Below are 18,478 nucleotides of genomic sequence, written 5' to 3'. Positions count from 1 at the left end.
CAAATTTTCCATTTTGAGGCCAAATAGAAGTCCTTTTTCCATATAGAGGATAGATGAGCTAAAAAAAAAAAAAAAAAATACAAGTCCCACAATGCAATGCGAAAACAATGGCACAGGAAGCACTTCATTGAATCATTGAGGCATTGTGGGTAGGCGGAAAAAGGCTCAAAAAGGGACGCGAAAGCGACAAGCGCACGTTGCAGAGTCTCTCGAAAATAAAACAACAAAGAAGTCCTTTTTGAAGACAGAATCGAGGTAAACGTCTCAACAGGTTGAACAAAACAGCATTATCACTTAGTTTACCCAACAGTGGTGTTTGTCTTTGTGTTTCATTGGAGCTCATTCATCCACTTAGCAAACATGGCTCCCTCTATTTTCCGTACTGAAACTTTCTACTTCAAAATTGGATTCGGTGTTAATGTTAAAATTAATATTTAGATCGTGTTAGGGTTTGTATTTTGTAATGTACCACTAATTGGCTCAAAATAAGGTGTAGAAGTCTTTGCTCTTGTTAGATAACCCTGCATTCTCGTGAATTAGCATAGCCAGCTAATGTGGCTAATTTAGCTAGCGGTTTGCTTTCGATGCGTCTGCAATGAAAATGGTTGATTTTTATCAAGCCTGAAGTTCACCATTCTCATCCGCACACCGCATCCCACCAAAGGATAAATCGGCTCATTGTTATGTCTTAAACAGTAGTTTTAGTCTGTTTAGGAGACAGCCCCAGAGCTAGAGCAGTGTTGAGATGGCTAATGCCATCAATGGGCTCACATAACAAGCATTTTGACTGACGCATTTAATGGTTTAGTTTAAATAAGATAAAAGACAAGTAGTGTTTCACAATATGACTAAAATAATCAGATAGTAATAAAACTGTTATTAAGAATGTATTGAAATAATTGTAGATTAGAGATAATAGGTTTGTGATAGTTGACAGACATGTATTGCATGATTTATTATGGGGCAGCACATTCTAATATGTCCTACAATGCATGTTGTGTTTCAGGAAGACAGTTGAAAAATGTCCATCGGCGTGCCAATCAAGGTTCTGCATGAAGCAGAGGGACACATCGTGACCTGTGAGACCAATACAGGAGAGGTGTACAGGGGCAAGCTGATCGAGGCTGAGGACAACATGAACTGCCAGGTTGGTCTTGAATAATAAAACTTGAATAATAATCATAAATGAAGCCATCTTACAGTCTGATTTCACATTATATGTTACCCTTTTTTTCAAGATTTAGTACTTGGTACTGTAATTAAGTAGATTTTCACATTGCTTTTACATTAAATTGTTTGAATTTTTTATTTTTCATGTATTTATTGCTTTTAAATATTACCTCTGTGTTCCTCCTCTGTTCCTTTCCAAGATAAATCAGTTTGAGGCTATAATAATTATGTGAGGTTTTGTGACTATGATTGATTATACAAGAAGAGACAATATAAAGTGTTTCTTGACTTCTCATTAATATAAAGTTTGAGTCTTACTGGACACAGCAGTTGTCAACCCTGATCCTCAAGTACTGTAGTCCTGGATCCAGACCTTAGCTCTTTAGAAATAAAATCAGTAGAGTCTTGGTATTGAAAGACCAGAGTTGTGAACCACTAATTTAACAGATTTTTTGTTACACTGTTTATACAGTTGTTTAAGCTTAATTTAGCTTGTAGTGTATTTGTGCCTTTTGGCTTAAAGACTTCACGTGTTAAATTTACTATAACTCTAAAAAGACTGTCAACTATGTGATTGAATATGTCATGCTAAAATTAGACATCATCTTCCATTGCTGCAGATGTCCAATATCACAGTGACTTATCGTGATGGCCGGGTGGCACAGTTGGAGCAAGTCTACATCCGGGGCAGCAAGATTCGCTTCCTGATCTTACCTGACATGTTAAAGAATGCCCCTATGTTAAAGAGTATGAAGAACAAGAACCAGGGATCTGGTGCGGGTAGGGGCAAGGCAGCTATTCTCAAAGCACAAGGTGAGTGGGATGATTTTGGACCAAGGTCTCCTGATTCAAAGGACACTGGAATTTGTCTGCCTAATCAGATTCCTTGGCAGTTGCACTTAATTTCTGCAGTTTACACATTTAATATCTTTCTTAGTCTTTATTTTATTTTTGTACAATAGACTACAAAATTGGCAGGAGAGAAATTCTATGCACAAATGCTACTGAATCCCTCATGTTGCCAGTCAATGCATTTACTTACTATATGCACTTAAATCATACAGTAGACCTGTCTATATACCTAGGGAACCTAATCCATTTGAATTGTACTTGCATTTTGACCCAATTTTGGGGTCGCCAATCTGCAGAGGAGAAAGGTTTGAACAGGGTTCCTCTTAAGACCTACAATGTGGTATTAATTATAAAATTGTATTAAGGTGACAATGAAGACATCTTAATTTGTATATACAGTGCAGATGCAATAATGTTGACACTGGTGTATTTCATTGGACTACAATAACCCTGCATCGAACACTCTCCTGTCCCAGCTTCGGGGCTGTGTCAGAGGCATTGATTCAATTCTATTGAATTATTTTCTGGCTGCAATTTGTGGTGGTATATTGAATTCTATTAAGATGAACCCAATAAATTGTCCCTTGGATAACAAAGCTACAAAATCAGGCTTGTCTCAACATCTCTCTAACAAAAACTTGGTAGATTCACAAAATACACAAATATTTTACTGCATTACATTGTGTTGAAATGTGTTTTATATAAGTGTATTATTTATCTCTTGGATATTTTCACTTACTTTGTAGATCATTTATGTGGCAGTCCTCTCCTGAGAATCTTAAAATTAATAAGCCCCTTGGGGTTTCTGTGATAATTTCCCTTGACCAGGGAGACACCCTCTCTGTCATCCGAGTCAAACTAATTCTGATAAATTGGGTTGTCTTCTGTCTTGTGTTTGTCTGCAGTGGCTGCAAGAGGCAGAGGCCGTGGTGGAATGGGAAGAGGTAACATCTTCCAGAAGAGGCGATAACTGCTACAGCTGTATTAAGATTTTTGCGTTGTATAGTCTTTGGGGTTTTTTTTTTTTTTTTTTTTTTTTAAATTCTGTCTTCTTTGGATTGGATATCTTGGATGTTGTTTGCAACCCTGTACTTTGCAGGTTATTGCTTTTGATTTTTTATGAAAATAAACATATTTCAATTTGATGTGTCCTATGTCCTGTCATTCAATTTACTATAGATATTCTTTGGTACCTCTTCTAGTGTGTTTTTTTTTTTTTTTTTTTTTTTTTTTTTTTTTCACTTAAGTCCAGATTTACACAGTTGTTTTCAAAGCTAATGGAGGCAGTAACTTGGTCACTGTAGCTTCTTGATTAGGATATGTGTACTGCAAACATTATGTTCACAGGGTATTCAGTTTGTCATTGCACAGTGTACAACAAAATTATCTTATTATTTACATAGAGTAAACATAACTGCAGACACATTACAGTCTATATAACCAAACAAATGGTATAAGAATGGTGGTGCCTGTGCTCAGTTATATTGCACATGGGGAAGAAATTGCACAGATAGTACATGTTTAGGGTATTATTGCACGTGTTAATGATACCACCTGGTTATGTATGCAGTACTATGTAATGTATTTTGATTCCTCAACAAAATGCCAACTAGGCCTTAAACAGAAAAACTATCAATGCATCACGAGGCTGCTAAGTTCAGAGTGCAACTCTCCAATACACCACAGGGGGGAGCCAGTCGGCTACAAAGTGTTTGTAGCAGAAATACCTAAGAAGAACCACGAAGTGTTTTACAAAGAGGTCGTCAGTCAAACGAAAAGGAGAACTAAAGGAAGAGTACAGTTCCTCCGTGGGTGTAGGATTTTCCTAAGTGTGAGTGTATATATATATATGTATATGTTGAAACTATTATATTATCACATCGCCCGTTTTGTCAACACTTCCTCCATGTGAAGCACGGGACCTGTGTGCTCAGCTGGATTGGTCCATCACTACAACGGTTATCAGTCTGCTACAGTCTCTGCTCCTCAAACAGCTAGCTAGCCGTCGCTGCTCACACCGCAGCCAAAAAGGAGAAGGTACCTCATAATTGTGACTTGATGGCCTAAGACACACGTTAAGGTATGGTTTTATTTTATTTTTTTATTTTTTTTACAGTAAGTGTTGGGGTTTTGTTGTCTTATGTAGCTTTGTCATCGGGTGTACTATGGACGTTTCTCACAGTCTCACTAGCATCACTGACTCCTGCCCAACAACATCTGTATCTTGACAGATGAGGCAGCTGCTAACGTTAGCTGAGCTGCTTGGCTTTAAGAGCTAAGTTAGCTTGGTGGGACCTCAGACGATGGTATCAGTCGTTTTTTCCTTCTTAATTTGAGATAATCGTTGAGAACACGGACGCTTGTTCGCTGTAGTGTTGTGAGTGTGAGTTAGCCATTACTGCAGTAGTAAAGCTAAACCTTGTTATGTCAATTACACATAACAGTATATCACGTAGAGTCATTTGTATTTCTGAAATTGCAGAGTTAATGTAAGAAAATTAGTCTAATGGTTTGATTGCGTTAACGTTTAATATCCATGCTCAAAGTAATACTGCCGTGGACTGCAATAGAAAAGATTTTATTTTCATTGTTATTATAATGAATCGCTTTTTAAGAGTCATTAACTCGCCTTAACATGTCCACTACCGGTCTGTAGGCACCCCATTGTAATTTGTTTTAAAGTAACAATTTTTCCAGTATTTTCGGCTTTTAAAATGTATTCAGATCCAAGTTAAAAGTTATGTTATGACAGGAGCTTAAAAACTGACTTGTAAAATTCCTGATTAAAATGTATGCCCACATCATAAAAGCACAATAACTTGATAACATCCATGAAATGCCCCTTTTCTGTTTTTGCTGGCCATCAAGTGGACTGTATTTTTTCCCAAATGGTCTCAGTAGACAAATTCAGCTTCATTACTCTGTTTCTGAAAAGATTAAATGGAAACTAATTGAGATATACTAAAATATAATGAATGGCACAAAAGAAGCATTACAGTTTAGATATTATGAAAAAGAAATTGTTGAGTTGACTTGTATATAACAGTTAATTGATTGGTCAACAAAACTATTTTGATTATCAATAATCATTCAGAAATCGTTCAAGCAAAATTTGTTATCAATGCCAAACTTTGGTGTATTTTGGGACTAAATATCATGCCTACCAATCAAATTGTTCAGATTCTTAGTAATATTCAGCTGTGATTGTGTGTTAACACTGTGGTTAAGTTAGTCGACAACGCTCATCCCTCCATTTACAGGAGCTTATCTCTTGCACGGCTCCGCAGATCGCTGACAGGGTTGCCCTGTTGATCTTTTAATGAAGCTGGGGATCCTCCTCTGCTCCAGATGGCCCTGTGTTGTACTTGTATGTCTGTAGGACCGTGTCTGTGTTGTTATTAATGCTGTACATGGCTTGGACCCCCGCAAGCTCTGATAAGTCCTCTCTCCCCCTCCCCTCCTGCCCAGATAGTGAAGGTCAGATCATGTGACTTTTGTTATCATAAGAGGCGCAGCACAGCATCTGGAGCTAGGCAGCATCTGTTGATGTTTCACGAGACTCAAATCTGACTGCCTGTTCCTCATCGAGCTGCTGTGATCACCAGGGATCAGGGAAGTTTGGGGCTTTAGCCTGCACTTCATCTATCCATGATACAGTCTCTTTGTCTAGGAACTTCAGAGACATTGGAGACTACACTGTTTCGGTGAACTTCGGTCGGGAGCTTTTTTATCTTTTGTGCTTGTGAAGCTAATCCTAGCAAGGAGGGATTTGATATTTCAAGTGTTTTTCTGAGAGCTTGGGTGTTGTACTACTTTGTGTCCAGTCTGTGTGAGAGGTGGATGACATAACTAACACAGATTCTTAAAAAATGACCTGTGAGTTACTTTTGTCAAAGTTATATCAAAGTAGCTTTCTCAGCTACAAGGTTATGGATTGTAATGAGAGCGGCGCTAACTGCAGTTTGTAGTTTCAGAAATTCATTTTCCAAATAACGACTCTTCACACCGAATCATCAACAGAGACCAACTCAGCTGGCAGTCATCTGATTTCTCATGCTGCTGCAAATCTTGCTGGCCAGAAAGTGATTGCTAACATTACAACGCCAAAGACAAAATGAACCACTGTCCAAACCCTGCTGGGAGGAAAATGAGATTTGCAATGATGTACAGTAGTGTGCCTTGCGATTAGTGACATAATGTAATGACTTTGTACCATCACCAACGCAGAAGCTGCACAAGAACCTCTTCATGTGAATGGAAGCAGGCCTTGATATATGCCTTATCTGAGATCAAAGTAGGTCAAGCTTGGTAAGTTGCCTCTCTTCTGTGGATATAAAAAGCCTACTGTAGCTGGTGAATTGCAAGTCTCATCCAGGGTCATGTCTCTATTTTTTTCTGTGTTCCACTGAGGTTAAGTCCACTTATCTGGGTACACTGTGTTGCTTTGGTGGCAGTGATTCTATGTGTTAAAAGTGTAACTAGATTTCAAGGGCTTCTTTTTTCAGCTGTATGAAACTGATCAATTTAGGTGGACAGTAAAGACCGCAAGGGTGTCTGCTTTGAAGAAACTCAGACGTCAGAAATGTCAGAAATGTTACATAGACCTTGAGGAGGAGCATATTTGGTCCATGCCAGCGATAAGCAACCCTCTTAATGCACAGCCTTTACAATGAATACTGTGAATTGTAAGAAAAGTCGAAAAGATTGGGCAGCTGGCAAATGTTGTTTCTAACATTCATAATGCTGGTTTTACAGTATGTATGAAAGGGATTAAAGAGACTAGTCAGCCAAGAAGACCAGGAAGTGGGTTTGTGTCCGTAAGACAGTTATGTTTGATATCAGTCATTCTGTGAATGTGTGGTGATTCGTTCTTTTTTGTTAGGTTACATCACTATATATGGGCTGGCAATGGAGGTAGAGAAGGCCACCTGGAGTGGGTGTCTCTTCCCACACACGGTCCTCATTCTGAACTTGGCTGTAGTTCCCACTGTCTTGTTTTTCTTATGGCTTTCCCTTTGTTTTCCTGCGTCTGTGAGATTTACTCAGCTCCCACACACTGACACTGCCGCAATCTTGTCAGAACCATGACGAAAATCAAGGAAATGTGTCTGTCTCTTTCTCTCTTTCTTTCTTCCTCTCTTTCTCTCTCTTCCTGCCCACTTTCCTCCTCTCTCCATTCCTCTCACAGATAATGAGCAGATAATAAGCCGAGTGGACTTGGAGATGGAAATGGCCCTCTTGAAATTATGCAAAAAAGGTTTTGGTTAGATGCTGTGTAGATAATATTTAACCATGTTGTATAACTGACATCAAAAGCAGACTGAACCATTGCTTTTAGAGATGCATCACATCAGTCCACTTAGAGCTGAACTTAGCGATATTAGATGTGTTTGCATGCATTAATTAGCACTTAACAGAATGTGTGGAAAAAGTCCAGACTCCACAGATGCTTCATATGGAAAGATCCGTACCTACTTATGTTTCAGAGCTAGTGCACAGCATCTCTGATTGTTTTTCCCACACCCTTTCATTACACCCACAACTTGGTTCATGCTGGCTAGTGAAACACTGTGCTGCAGCTGTGTGCAAAGGTAATTAAACGTTAGATGTACATGTAAATTTTGTCATACTTTGTCACAGGATTTATGCCACCCCTAAATTATTCCTGTGTAAAAAGATACAGTTACCCTCTGTTTTCTGTTAATCCACTTCACAGTTGCTTTAAGTCACCTCCTACAAGGCCACAGTTCTACAACAGAGATTGAAATAATACAGGGAGTATATGTAGATAGAGCAAGTTGTTGTTTATCAGTAGGCCTATTGGTTCTTCATACATGCATAATATATATACTATTTGTTAAAGCCTGCCTCAGTGAAGTGCAATTTTGGGTTGCAAAATTGTTGTGTGTTTATGTGTTGAACTAAAGCAGGATGTTGGTATTGATTAAATTTGGTCTTGGGTAGAATGGGAGAATAAGTGCCACAATGCTGAGACCTAAATTACACCTGACAATGGTGACACAAGATTGCAGGTACATGAAGTAAAATATGTGCAGAGTAAATAGTATTTTTTTTTTTTTGACAGAGAGATAGTCAGAGAGGGAGGGAGGTAGAAAGAGCATGTTATTTGGATGGGCACTTGGTGGAAGAATTGGGAGTTGGCACTCTCAGAAGAGGAAGATCTTCAGGGGATTTTTGAAGACAGAAAGATTCGGCTGTGCAAATTGGGTGAGGTAACTTGTTCCCTCACCAAGGGACCACAGAGGAGAGGAGTTAGGATAGAGATTCCCTGCTTTGCTGAATTGCTATTCATTGGCTGATTGCAGTAAACGAGAAGGCTCTTGATCCTCAGTGAGGGAGCTCAGGCAGATGGGTGCTCTGCTAGTGGCCACTCTATAGGCAAGCGATAGTGACTTGAGCTTAATGTGAGTAGGAACAGGGAGCCAGTGGAGATATTAATAAAAAGTGGAGTGACATGAGCTGTTTTTGGCTTATGGAAGACCAGTTGTACCTCCGTGTTTTAGTTTTTCGGTGCATTCTGGCAGCCCTGCCAAAGGAGTGTTACCGTAGTTAAGGTGTGAGATGACCAGTGCCTGTAGAAAGAGATGAGCAGCACAATCAAGTTAGATAAGATCTGACCAACATCAATATGACCAACTGACGGATGCAACATTCTTACTGAAATGTAGTTGGCCATCAATCTGATAGACTTTGCTGGTCAGAGCAAGGCAGAGCTGGATACTGATGTTGTGCTGAACAGAAGGACTGACTTGGATCACCAGGAGTTAAATCTTAGGGAGATTGAGGTGAAGGTGGCGTTTCATCATCCAACTGAGATATCAGTGTGGCAGGTGGAGATCTGTGCTAAGACAGTATAGCTGTCTGGTGGGAAGGACAGAGCTGATATGGTAAGAGAAACTATGTGAGCAGATAATCAAACCAAAGGTAGGTGGTGTATACAGATAAGAGCAAGGGACCAAGCACAGATCCTTGTGGTACCCGAGTGGAAAGGAATTGAAGCTTGGACTCTTCTAATTGCTGTGACACTTTGAACGGCGCCTTGCAAGGTAGAACTCAAACCAAAGTGGCACTGTTCCCTAGTTCAGATAGGGTGGGCGGAGGACTTTGGTGGTTCACTGTATCAATTATATCCAACAGATCAACTAATCTGGAATAGGGTCCAGGATAGTATTTGTACAGCTGTAGAGATGAAGTTTAGAGAGATCTTCCTCAGTGGGAGATGTAGTAAGTGAAGAGGAGGAGATACAGATGATGGGCTTGACCTTGTCAGTAATGAAGGTTACAGTTGTTGGCCAAGAGACAAGCGGCTGGTGGAGGAGGCAGGCGGTTGTAATATTACTGTTAATTTTATGGAGTTTTAAGAGTCTTTTTTTTAGGGTAGCCATCTAAAGAGGACACTGTGCAGATAAATCAGGAAGTACTTTTTCTGTCCATTGTTCAATTTGCTCCGTCCCAGTACTTTGTACTCCCTAAGGTCTTCACTTGTTAATAGAGCAGATGTCTAAAAGGCCAGCAATTGTTCCCTATATGTGTTTTCTTATTCTGCAATTTCTCTTGTTGTGTCTTAGGAACCATTCTGCCTGCAGTTCCCGTCTGATGGAGCAGTGGTTGTCAGTCTTTTTGAAAAGGCACCATGTTTCCTTGTCACGTAACCCCCTGGCCCTCCGCTGAGCCACCAGCCTCCTGCGGCAGTCATGCACCCTCAGCGCAGCCCTCACAACCCCTTCCTGACCTGCTGTGCAGCTGTCCTGCTCCACCTTTGAACACCCACTCTGAGACACCCTCCCCGGACCCCATGGAGTCCCTCATTGTAGTCACGGAGTACGAACCCAGCAGGCCACCTGGAGAGGCTGGGGAGGAGGAGGAGGTAAGATGAAACACACCCAGGTAACACTATATCTCCCAGAGATGTAACCTAGTTGGACATTTGGGTTTCTGCTGAATGAAAGGATTACTTGAAACACGATGATACATGCCCATAGTGCTATTTTTTCCAGACCCCACTTCAGATTTATTAAGTGAACACTTTGTGGTTATGATTTTGAGACCATGTAGGAAGAAAGTGTTGTCACTTAAGCATGATATTAACAGCATGAATCAATATTGGACACAATCTTAACAGAATTTTTTATTTATACATTTCACAAAGGTATTTTATTGCCTGACTTTCATATTTGATTGTATTATTGTGCTGTTGTACAGGTGTTGCTATTATGTTGTCAATCTTGAAAATATAGAAAAAGGAGGGAGGTAAAAAACTATTTTTAAACTATTGCCTTTAACTGAAATGTAAAATGTCAGCTGGAAAATAAGAACAAACTACATTGTTGTATATTGACCTTCATATAATATCATTACATGGAAGGAATGACATACAGTACATAAATGTGTAACAAGGGAAATAAAATAATTTAAATGTATCACATCTCAGGTAGAAGAAATGGACAGTTCTGAGACGCCCGAGCCAGCTTCTTCTGTGGCGACAACTTTCCGGACTCCTTCCTGCGACCTGCTGTCCCACACAGTTGGCCGATCAGAGGCTCTGCTACCAGAAAGCCAAGAGCAAAGGGGAAGATTAAACCTGTCAGACAGGAAACTATCTCTGCAGGAGCGCTCACAAAGTGCAACATCACCCTGCAGCTCTCCAGGACTCAACGGGCGCTATATTTACCCATCGTTACCCTACTCACCCATCACATCACCCCACTCCTCTCCACGCTTGCCCCGCCGACCCACTGTGGAGTCCCACAGTGTTTCTATCACAGACCTTCAGGTATGAGGCAAACACGTTTTTTTTAAAGGCCTCTGAAGAGTTGATTTTACTGTTTGCAATGTGTTGTAGCAAAATCGATACTGCTAACACATAATAATGCTATAATTACTGTTTGCCATATTGATGCCGGTAGTTTCCTTTAATATTTACACTCTGTAGAACCAAGTCAGTTTGTCTGTGATCAAGAAATCCCTAAAAATTAGCTAATATGTTGTTACATCTAGTGTAATAATAATAGTGATTATATAATTTATGATCTCTGCACCATCTGACCTGTATATTCCCTTAAGGACTGTGCATTGCATAAAGCATTACGCATGAACAAACAAACTAACTTATGTTCACACAGAGCCAGGCTCCTCTTGAACATCTGTTAGTTTATCAAAATATAAGTTTATCGCACTTGTCTGAAAGTAAGCAGAACTACATGTGCATTTGTCTTAAAAGCAGCAGCACACTGGTAAAGACTGAACTTTGTGGATGTGAAGGTAAGGTTTTACAGTATACTGTAGCTGTGATCCCTGTCATGCGTAGATGCACAAACCGGTAGATGTCATGTATTGTAGGTAGAATTGTGATACACAGAATCACATATTGTAAGTGTGACAAATGCTCATAAAGGTGTAATTAGGTGAAATACTTTCAAATATCCTCTTATAGTGGAGACTCCTTTCACTGACATTATTGTAAGGTATGTGCCGTGTAATGCTGTAATTCTCTGAATTCTGTATTCACATCATCTTAACATCGTTCTTGGCACTTAAGTCTTTTAGTCATCTAGTCTAGAGACCAACAATCAAATAAATGACATTTAGAACGGAACTTTAAATGAGGAGCTGGTTCAGTCACTACATCCCTAGTTGGTATGAATTATTCTCTGCAGGCTGGGTTCTGTTTGTTCTCAGCATTGTGGCCACATTACTTATTGTTTTGTATCAACACTGCCAATTCACCTGTAGTAGACTGCCTAGTCCCCTCTAATCACTACAAAATATAGTACAAAACCACCACAGCCATCCTACCTCTAGAATCCCAGACACACTGCAAGATTAGCAGATAGGATTAGAGGTAAAGTGCCAGTCTTTATTTGGGATTTATCCATGTTTACCTTTGCTGAGTTGCTCTCTGATTAACTGCAAATCTGGATTTGTCAAGGTAGAGGTTTCACTTAAGATGAATCTTAGAGAATGACAGATTGAACAGGGGTAGTGATTGCAGTCATACTGATGTGCTTGAGTTGGGAGACATCGAGCACCCTTGGGAACGCTTGAGAAGAATGCACTTACGAGCTGAAGATGGAAAAAGAAAAAATAATTGAAGGGAAATTTAATGAACCAGATTTCATGCAGCGTTCTTAGGAAAAGCAGAACACTCATGATGTACATACATTTAGGGTATCGAGCAGCTAAAATGTGACGTGATTTCATTTGAAAAGAAACGATTTTCTCCTTCTCTCTTTTCTCTTTTATCCCTCTCTTCAAGGACTGTGTTCAACTCAACCAGTATAAGCTGAAAGATGAGATTGGAAAGGTACCATCAGAGACGACTCACTGATTGCTCCCTTTCACTGACTCTTCCATTTTCCTCTCCCTTCCGCCTACTGCATGTCTGTCAAGTAGCACACATCATCAAGGACATGCAGTAACAGTCTCTGATATCCTCTCTCCCGGCTGTCCTCATTTCCCAAACTCTGTGTAAACTACCAGGCCATGGGAGAGTTGGAAGATGGATGAGAGGCTGGTATAAATAGCACTCTCTAAGGGTTGTGTGAGGCTTAGTGGATACGAGTGTGTGTGTGTAAGTGAGTGGGAGTGTGTAGTTGTAGGCATGTTTTAGATTGTGGGTTTTCTGCATGTAGGTAGGCATGTTAATGTGTGTGGTTTCGTTTTCATTGGAGACAATTAGAGCCTTTCAGGACTGTTGGAGAGGCTCCTGTTATCAGGCCATCTCTGGGACTGTAGGATGAGCTCTATGCTGCTTCTCCAATCTGCTCCCCCAGCAGGAACTGATCCTGCTTCCCCCACCCCTCCTCTCTCTCCCTCTGTTTGTTTTTGTGCATGAATTTGTGCACACAGGCTACTAATTGGGCCTAGTTTTATGAATTTCCTGTGTGTGGGCAGGGGTGGGGGGGTGGGGGGGGGGCTGATAGCTCAAACCAGATCCTGTTTCCTTAATTAGCCTGAAATCAAAAATGAAAGAGGGAGAGATGATTTGAATTTCTCTGTTCACACTTTGAAGCAGCTGGTACTCTTTCAGTGTACACTGTCAGCCCACTCACTTCCCTCCTGTGTGTGCGTTTGTGTATTTGTTCCTGTGTTTATTTGTATATATGTCGAACGTTTGCTTTGCACATAGTGTGATTTCTTTTTTTTTTCTTTTTTTTCACATGAAGAATTAACAGCTGCTCAATCTCACTTCATTGGCTTCTCTTCTTTTTTACTTACTCCTGGACCAGGGCTCCTATGGTGTTGTCAAGCTGGCTTACAATGAGGACGACAACACGTACTATGTGAGTTCTTCACGCACACACAAATACAGATGTGATCTCTTCCCAACTATTAACACTGTCTCTGTTTCTCTCACTTCTCTCTCATTCCTTATCACTTGTCTCTCTCACACACACAGGCAAACCTCATAATAATCAAACCCCCTCGTCACATTTACTGGTGTGATTTTATGTGAAACCTCCGCATTTGAAAATGTCTCCAGTTAATTGTGCCTCGCTGTGCTGTATTGTAATAAAAAATCAGCTCAAGCTTTTCTGTTTTCTGCTCATGATTATTGCTGCAGTTCTCATTAAGCTGCGCGATATTGACAGACAATGACATGGGGATTATTTTAATATTCCTCCCAAGTGACAAAGCCCACATGTCTCACTCAGTGATTATATCATTGCCATAATAACCGAGGGCATAGAGGCTATTAAAAAAACAGTCTATTCGCCCCGAGCAGGGAAAATATCCTGCTTGATCAATGTAGCTGTGTCACACTGTGCTCTCAGTTCAACACCATGCCGTGAAGGTTATCAGTTAGGTTAACTGTTCAAGAAATGGTCAGGGTCAGATCATTTATTATTATGAATGATATACTATAATCACTAAAATAAAATATTTCACACACAAAGCAGTGTGGAGCAAATGCTGTTTTTTGTAGCCCTGAAAGCCCTGCTTGTTCATGTGATGTATATGTCCTTTTGTTTTTTATATGGTCAATCAGAAAACGTGGCAAAATTTTACTTGTTTAATGTCTTAATTTTAAAATCAGACATCAAATCAGCTTTATTTAAATAGCTGTAAATCGCAGGATTGTCTCCAAGTACATACTGTCTCAAATTATTTTACTGCTAAACATTATAATTAGTGCGTTATGTTGATATTTGTTTAAGTCATGTACATTACTTGCATCCTTTCACACAAGAAGTCTAGCTTTTATAATCTTTTGTCCTGATGACGCTGGTCAGTGTTAGTCACAGATGGTGAAGGGAGAAATTTATAGGCCCTGGGATATTCATCTGTAGGTGTGTGAGTGGGTGCACTGTCAGATATGCATCGCCTCACTCCACTGTATCTTGCTCTTCTTTTTTGTCTATCTTTCTGTTCATCCTTTCTCTGGATCTCTTGCCCACTGGGCTCTCTCGCCCCTTCTACCCATTTCTCTTACCCCCCCTCCCCCATCCAAATCCATCTCCCCTTCTCTCCTGTAGGCGATGAAGGTGTTGTCCAAGAAGAGGCTGATGAGGCAGGCAGGTTTCCCACGTAAGTCTGGAGCCAGGGGCAGATGGTTAACACAGCAGAGAGCACAGTCTCTTTATAATGCTACAGTGGAGCATGAACACTGCATACCAGTACTGAAATCCGGCCTGTCATTGCCTTTCCACCTTCCCTCACCTGTCATCTGTGTTCACCCACATTGTCTCTCTTCTTCATCAGGGAGACCTCCCCCTCGTGGAGCCAAAGCAGCTCCTGAGGGTCCACCTCATCCTAAAGGACCCCTGGAGCGGGTATATCAAGAGATTGCCATCCTGAAAAAGCTGGACCATTCCAATGTAGTAAAACTAGTGGAAGTGAGTGCTGTCAAAATAAACATTTTAATTTAGTTGTGGTCAGCAATGTTCCTGAACATGTTTTATGTATCATTTTCAAAAATCAAATGTTTTCTGAACCGTAGTTGATTTTATTTCAGGGAGAACAGGTGCAGGCATGACTGTAGATTTAGATTTTAAAAAATCAGGACATGGCATTTGAGTGACAAAACAATTAGGCCTGCTCAAGATAAAGCTAAGTATACAAATAGGCTTTTGATTGCATCTCTTCTCTCCAAAGAGCAACAAAGATTTGCTGCCAACTCACTAATAGAACATTTTGGAAAGAAGCCTCAGGAAAGTGCCACAGAAAAAAGGAAAGATAAAAGTCAAAACAACAATATCTATGAGGGATTATTTCAAATTACAATGGAGCAGTAAACTCATTCTAATATGTGTGTGGAATGACTGCAAACCTCAATGTTTTGAGACCTCAAATGCAACAAATCTGCAGTACACTGTAACATGGCTGTGTGTAACACTGACACAGAAAAAACAATTATATTTCATTTTTTCCACATACAAAAGGTGATCTCTGTGTGTATGTGTGTGTGTGTGTGTGTTTACACTCATTTTCCCTGTGATTTGGCACCAGGTTTTGGATGACCCCAGCGAGGACCATCTGTACATGGGTACGTTGTGGCCAGTCTGCCAGCCTTCAGGACAACACACACACACACACACATGTACACACACATTCAGTCCTACAGTCATGCATGAAGCAAGTATAAAAGGAGGTCATTTGAAAGTCGTATTAAAAGATGTTTTTAGTTTGTTTGTGTCTTGGTAAATGAAACGCTTTCATCACTAACCTCATCTGTGTTTCTGTGACAGTGTTTGAGCTGGTCAAGCAAGGGTAAGATAAGCCTCTTTTATGGTAATGATTGTGACACTGGAATGAGCTCAATCTCATTAGTTATGATTGCTAATTGAGTGTGTGTGTATGTGTGTGTTAATATGTTTATGTATTCAGGGCTGTGATGGAGGTGCCGACAGATAAACCTTTCAGTGAGGACCAGGCACGTTTTTACTTCCAGGATCTGCTCAGGGGAATCGAGTATTGTGAGTCTTCCAAACCTGCCGCTGTTCCTCCCCTCAGCCTGCGACTGCATTGTATTATTGTTATTATATTATTGTATATATTGCTAAGAACGGTGTGATTGGGATTGTCTTTCTCTTTGATGATTTGTTTTCTCTTTTTGTGATGGATCTTTTTGTGATAGCCGGGCGGCTAGCTCTGCTTGCTGGGCGCAATGCCGGGCCGCTGGGCGGCTAGCTCTGCTTGCTGGGCGCAATGCCTGTGCCGGGGGAGGGGGGGGCGCCGGCGGGCCGCCGGGCGGCTAGCTCTGCTAGCAGGGCGCAATTGCTCTGTGCCGGGGGGGGGGCGCCGGCGGGCCGCGGGCGGCTAGCTCTGTTCTGCTGGGTGAATGCCGGGCTCCGCTGGGCGGCTAGCTCTGCTTGCTGGGCGCAATGCCGGGCCCGCTGGGCGCCTAGCTCTGCTTGCTGGGCGCAATGGCTGTGCCGGAGGGGGGGGGGCGCCGGCGGGCCGCCGGCGTGGCTAGCTCTGCTTGCTGGCGGCAATGCCGGGCCAGCGCGGCTAGCTCTGCTTGCTGGGCGCAATGCCGCCGCTGGGCGCGCTAAGCTCTGCTTGCCTGGCGCAATGCCTAGTGCCGGGGGCTAGGGCCGGGGGCGCGGGCCGTCCGGCCGCAGCTCTGCTTGCTGGGCGCAATGCTGCTGTGGCGGGAGGGATGGGGCACCGGCGGGCCGCCGCGCTAGCTCTGCTTGGTCTGGCCAATGGCTGTGCTGGGGGGGAGGGGGGCGGCCCGGCGGGCCGCCGGGCGGGCTAGCTCTGCTTTGCTTGCGCCAATGCCGGGGCCGCTGGCGCCAGCTTCTGCTTGCTGGGCGCAATGCGCTGTGCCGGGGGGGGGGGCGCCGGCGGGCCGCGGGCGGCTAGCTCTGCTTGCTGGGCGCAATGCCGGGCCACGCGGGCCGGCTAGCTCTGCTTCTGCTGGGCGAATGGGACTGTTGCGTGGGGGCGGGGCGCTGCCGGCGGGCCGCCGGGCGGCTAGCTCTGCTTGCTGGGCGCAATGCCGGCCGCTGGGCGCCTAGCTCTGCTTGCTGGCGCATGCCGTACGGGGAGGGAGGGGGCGCCGTGCTTGGGCCGCCGCCGGCGGCTAGCTCTGCTTGCTTGGGCGCAATGCTGGGCGCACCGGGCGGCTAGCTCTTGCTTGCTGGCGCATGCTGGGCAGGCCGGGCGGCTAGCTCTGCTTGCTGGGCGCAATGGCTGTGCTGGGGGGGGGGCGCCGGCGGGCCGCCGGGCGGCATAGCTCTGCTTGCTGGGCGCAATGCCGGGCCGCTGGGCGCCCTAGCTCTGCTTGCTGGGCGCAATGCCTGTGCCGGGGAGGGGGGGGCGCCGGCGGGCCGCCGGGTGGCTAGCTCTGCTTGCTGGGCGCAATGCCGGGCTGCCGGGCGGCTAGCTCTGCTTGCTGGGCGCAATGCCTGTGCCGGGGGAGGGGGGTGGCCGGGCGGGCCGCGGGCGGCTAGCTCTGCTTGCTGGGCGCAATGCCGGGCTGCCGGGCGGCTAGCTCTGGCTTGCTGGGCCGCAATTGCCTGTGCCGGGAGGGGAGGGGGCGCCGGTGGGCCGCCGGCGGCTAGCTCTGCTTGCTGGGCGCAATGCCTGGGCCGCTGGGACGCCTAGCTTTGCTGTCTGGGCGCAATGCCATGTGCCAGGGGGGAGGGGGGCCGGCACGGCCACTGGCGGCTAGCTCTGCTTGCCTGGGCGCCATAATGCCCCTGTGCCGGGAGGGGGGATCGCCGGCGGGCCACCAGGGCGGCTAAGACTCTGCCTTTGCTGGGAGCGCAATTGCCTGTGCTGGGGGGGGGGGGCGCTGCGCGGGCCGGCCATGGGTCATCTCTCATATGCTGAGGTGCCACACCATTAAGACTAGTGTGAATGTCACGACGGAAAAGTTTGTCCAAAGTCCACAAGTTTGGTGTCTACGGACTCGGCTGGGCGCAATGCCTGTGCCGGGGGGAGGGGGCGCCAGCGGGCCGCTGGGCGGCTAGCTCTGCTTGCTGGGCGCAACAATTCTCCTGCTGCCCGGGTGCCGAGGCCGGCGGGCGCGACGCCGGCGTGCCCGCCGGTGAGGTCTAGCTCTGCTCGCTGGGCACAATGGCCTGATTGCCGCGGGGCTGGGGGGCGGCGGGGGGCGGCCAGGGCGACGCCGCCGCGTGGCCGCCCATTTGGTCTGTAGGCGCCGCCCTTCCCGACAGCTGTGCCCTCCGCACCACTGGCAGCGTCTCTCATATATGCTGCCGGCGCACACGCGGTTAAATTCTGTGTTTTAATAATTTCCAAAAATTTGTTTGAAAGTCCCACAATTTGGTGTTTACGACTTACGGCTCGTTCACGCTGCAGTAACATATGTCAGCCCCAGGCTTCTAAGTCGCTCCCTTTCGCGAAGGGATGCCTCGTTAAAATGTCTCTCGAGGCCTCCACCCGCTATGCTGCTACGAAAAATTTTTTGGTCAAAAAGTCCACCCCAAATTGTTTGGAACCCAGGGTGTCTACATCTCTCTAT

At 44.1% G+C, this 18,478-nt stretch overlaps 2 protein-coding genes across 5 annotated transcripts in view; both read left to right on the top strand.

Annotated features, from left to right (window-relative positions):
• The first annotated feature begins 154 nt into the window (after positions 1–154).
• On the top strand, positions 155–3,066 carry snrpd3 (small nuclear ribonucleoprotein D3 polypeptide). The gene is made up of 4 exons (XM_022768689.1): positions 155–255; positions 1,007–1,147; positions 1,791–1,983; positions 2,928–3,066. The coding sequence occupies exons 2-4, from the start codon at positions 1,022–1,024 to the stop codon at positions 2,990–2,992; spliced, it is 384 nt and encodes a 127-aa protein (XP_022624410.1). The 5' UTR covers positions 155–255; positions 1,007–1,021; the 3' UTR covers positions 2,993–3,066.
• Positions 3,067–3,770: 704 nt separating this feature from the next.
• Positions 3,771–18,478, top strand: part of LOC111238941 (calcium/calmodulin-dependent protein kinase kinase 2-like) — a 23,549-nt gene continuing 8,841 nt past the window's right edge. The window contains exons 1-10 of one of the 4 annotated variants that reach the window (XM_022768671.1): positions 3,771–3,853; positions 9,612–9,910; positions 10,475–10,816; positions 12,299–12,346; positions 13,272–13,325; positions 14,520–14,571; positions 14,746–14,879; positions 15,493–15,529; positions 15,732–15,753; positions 15,871–15,959. In XM_022768671.1, the coding sequence (XP_022624392.1) occupies positions 9,677–9,910; positions 10,475–10,816; positions 12,299–12,346; positions 13,272–13,325; positions 14,520–14,571; positions 14,746–14,879; positions 15,493–15,529; positions 15,732–15,753; positions 15,871–15,959 (1,012 nt within the window). In that variant the 5' untranslated portion in view covers positions 3,771–3,853; positions 9,612–9,676. The other 3 variants (XM_022768670.1, XM_022768673.1, XM_022768672.1) reach the window with 3 other exon arrangements.

The sequence above is a fragment of the Seriola dumerili genome, unplaced genomic scaffold (assembly GCF_002260705.1).
Source record: "Seriola dumerili isolate Sdu_G_001 unplaced genomic scaffold, Sdu_1.0 BDQW01001815.1, whole genome shotgun sequence".
Taxonomy (NCBI): domain Eukaryota; kingdom Metazoa; phylum Chordata; class Actinopteri; order Carangiformes; family Carangidae; genus Seriola; species Seriola dumerili.
The sequence above is the reverse complement of the archived record's forward strand: the minus strand, read 5'-3'. Positions and strand labels throughout refer to the sequence as shown.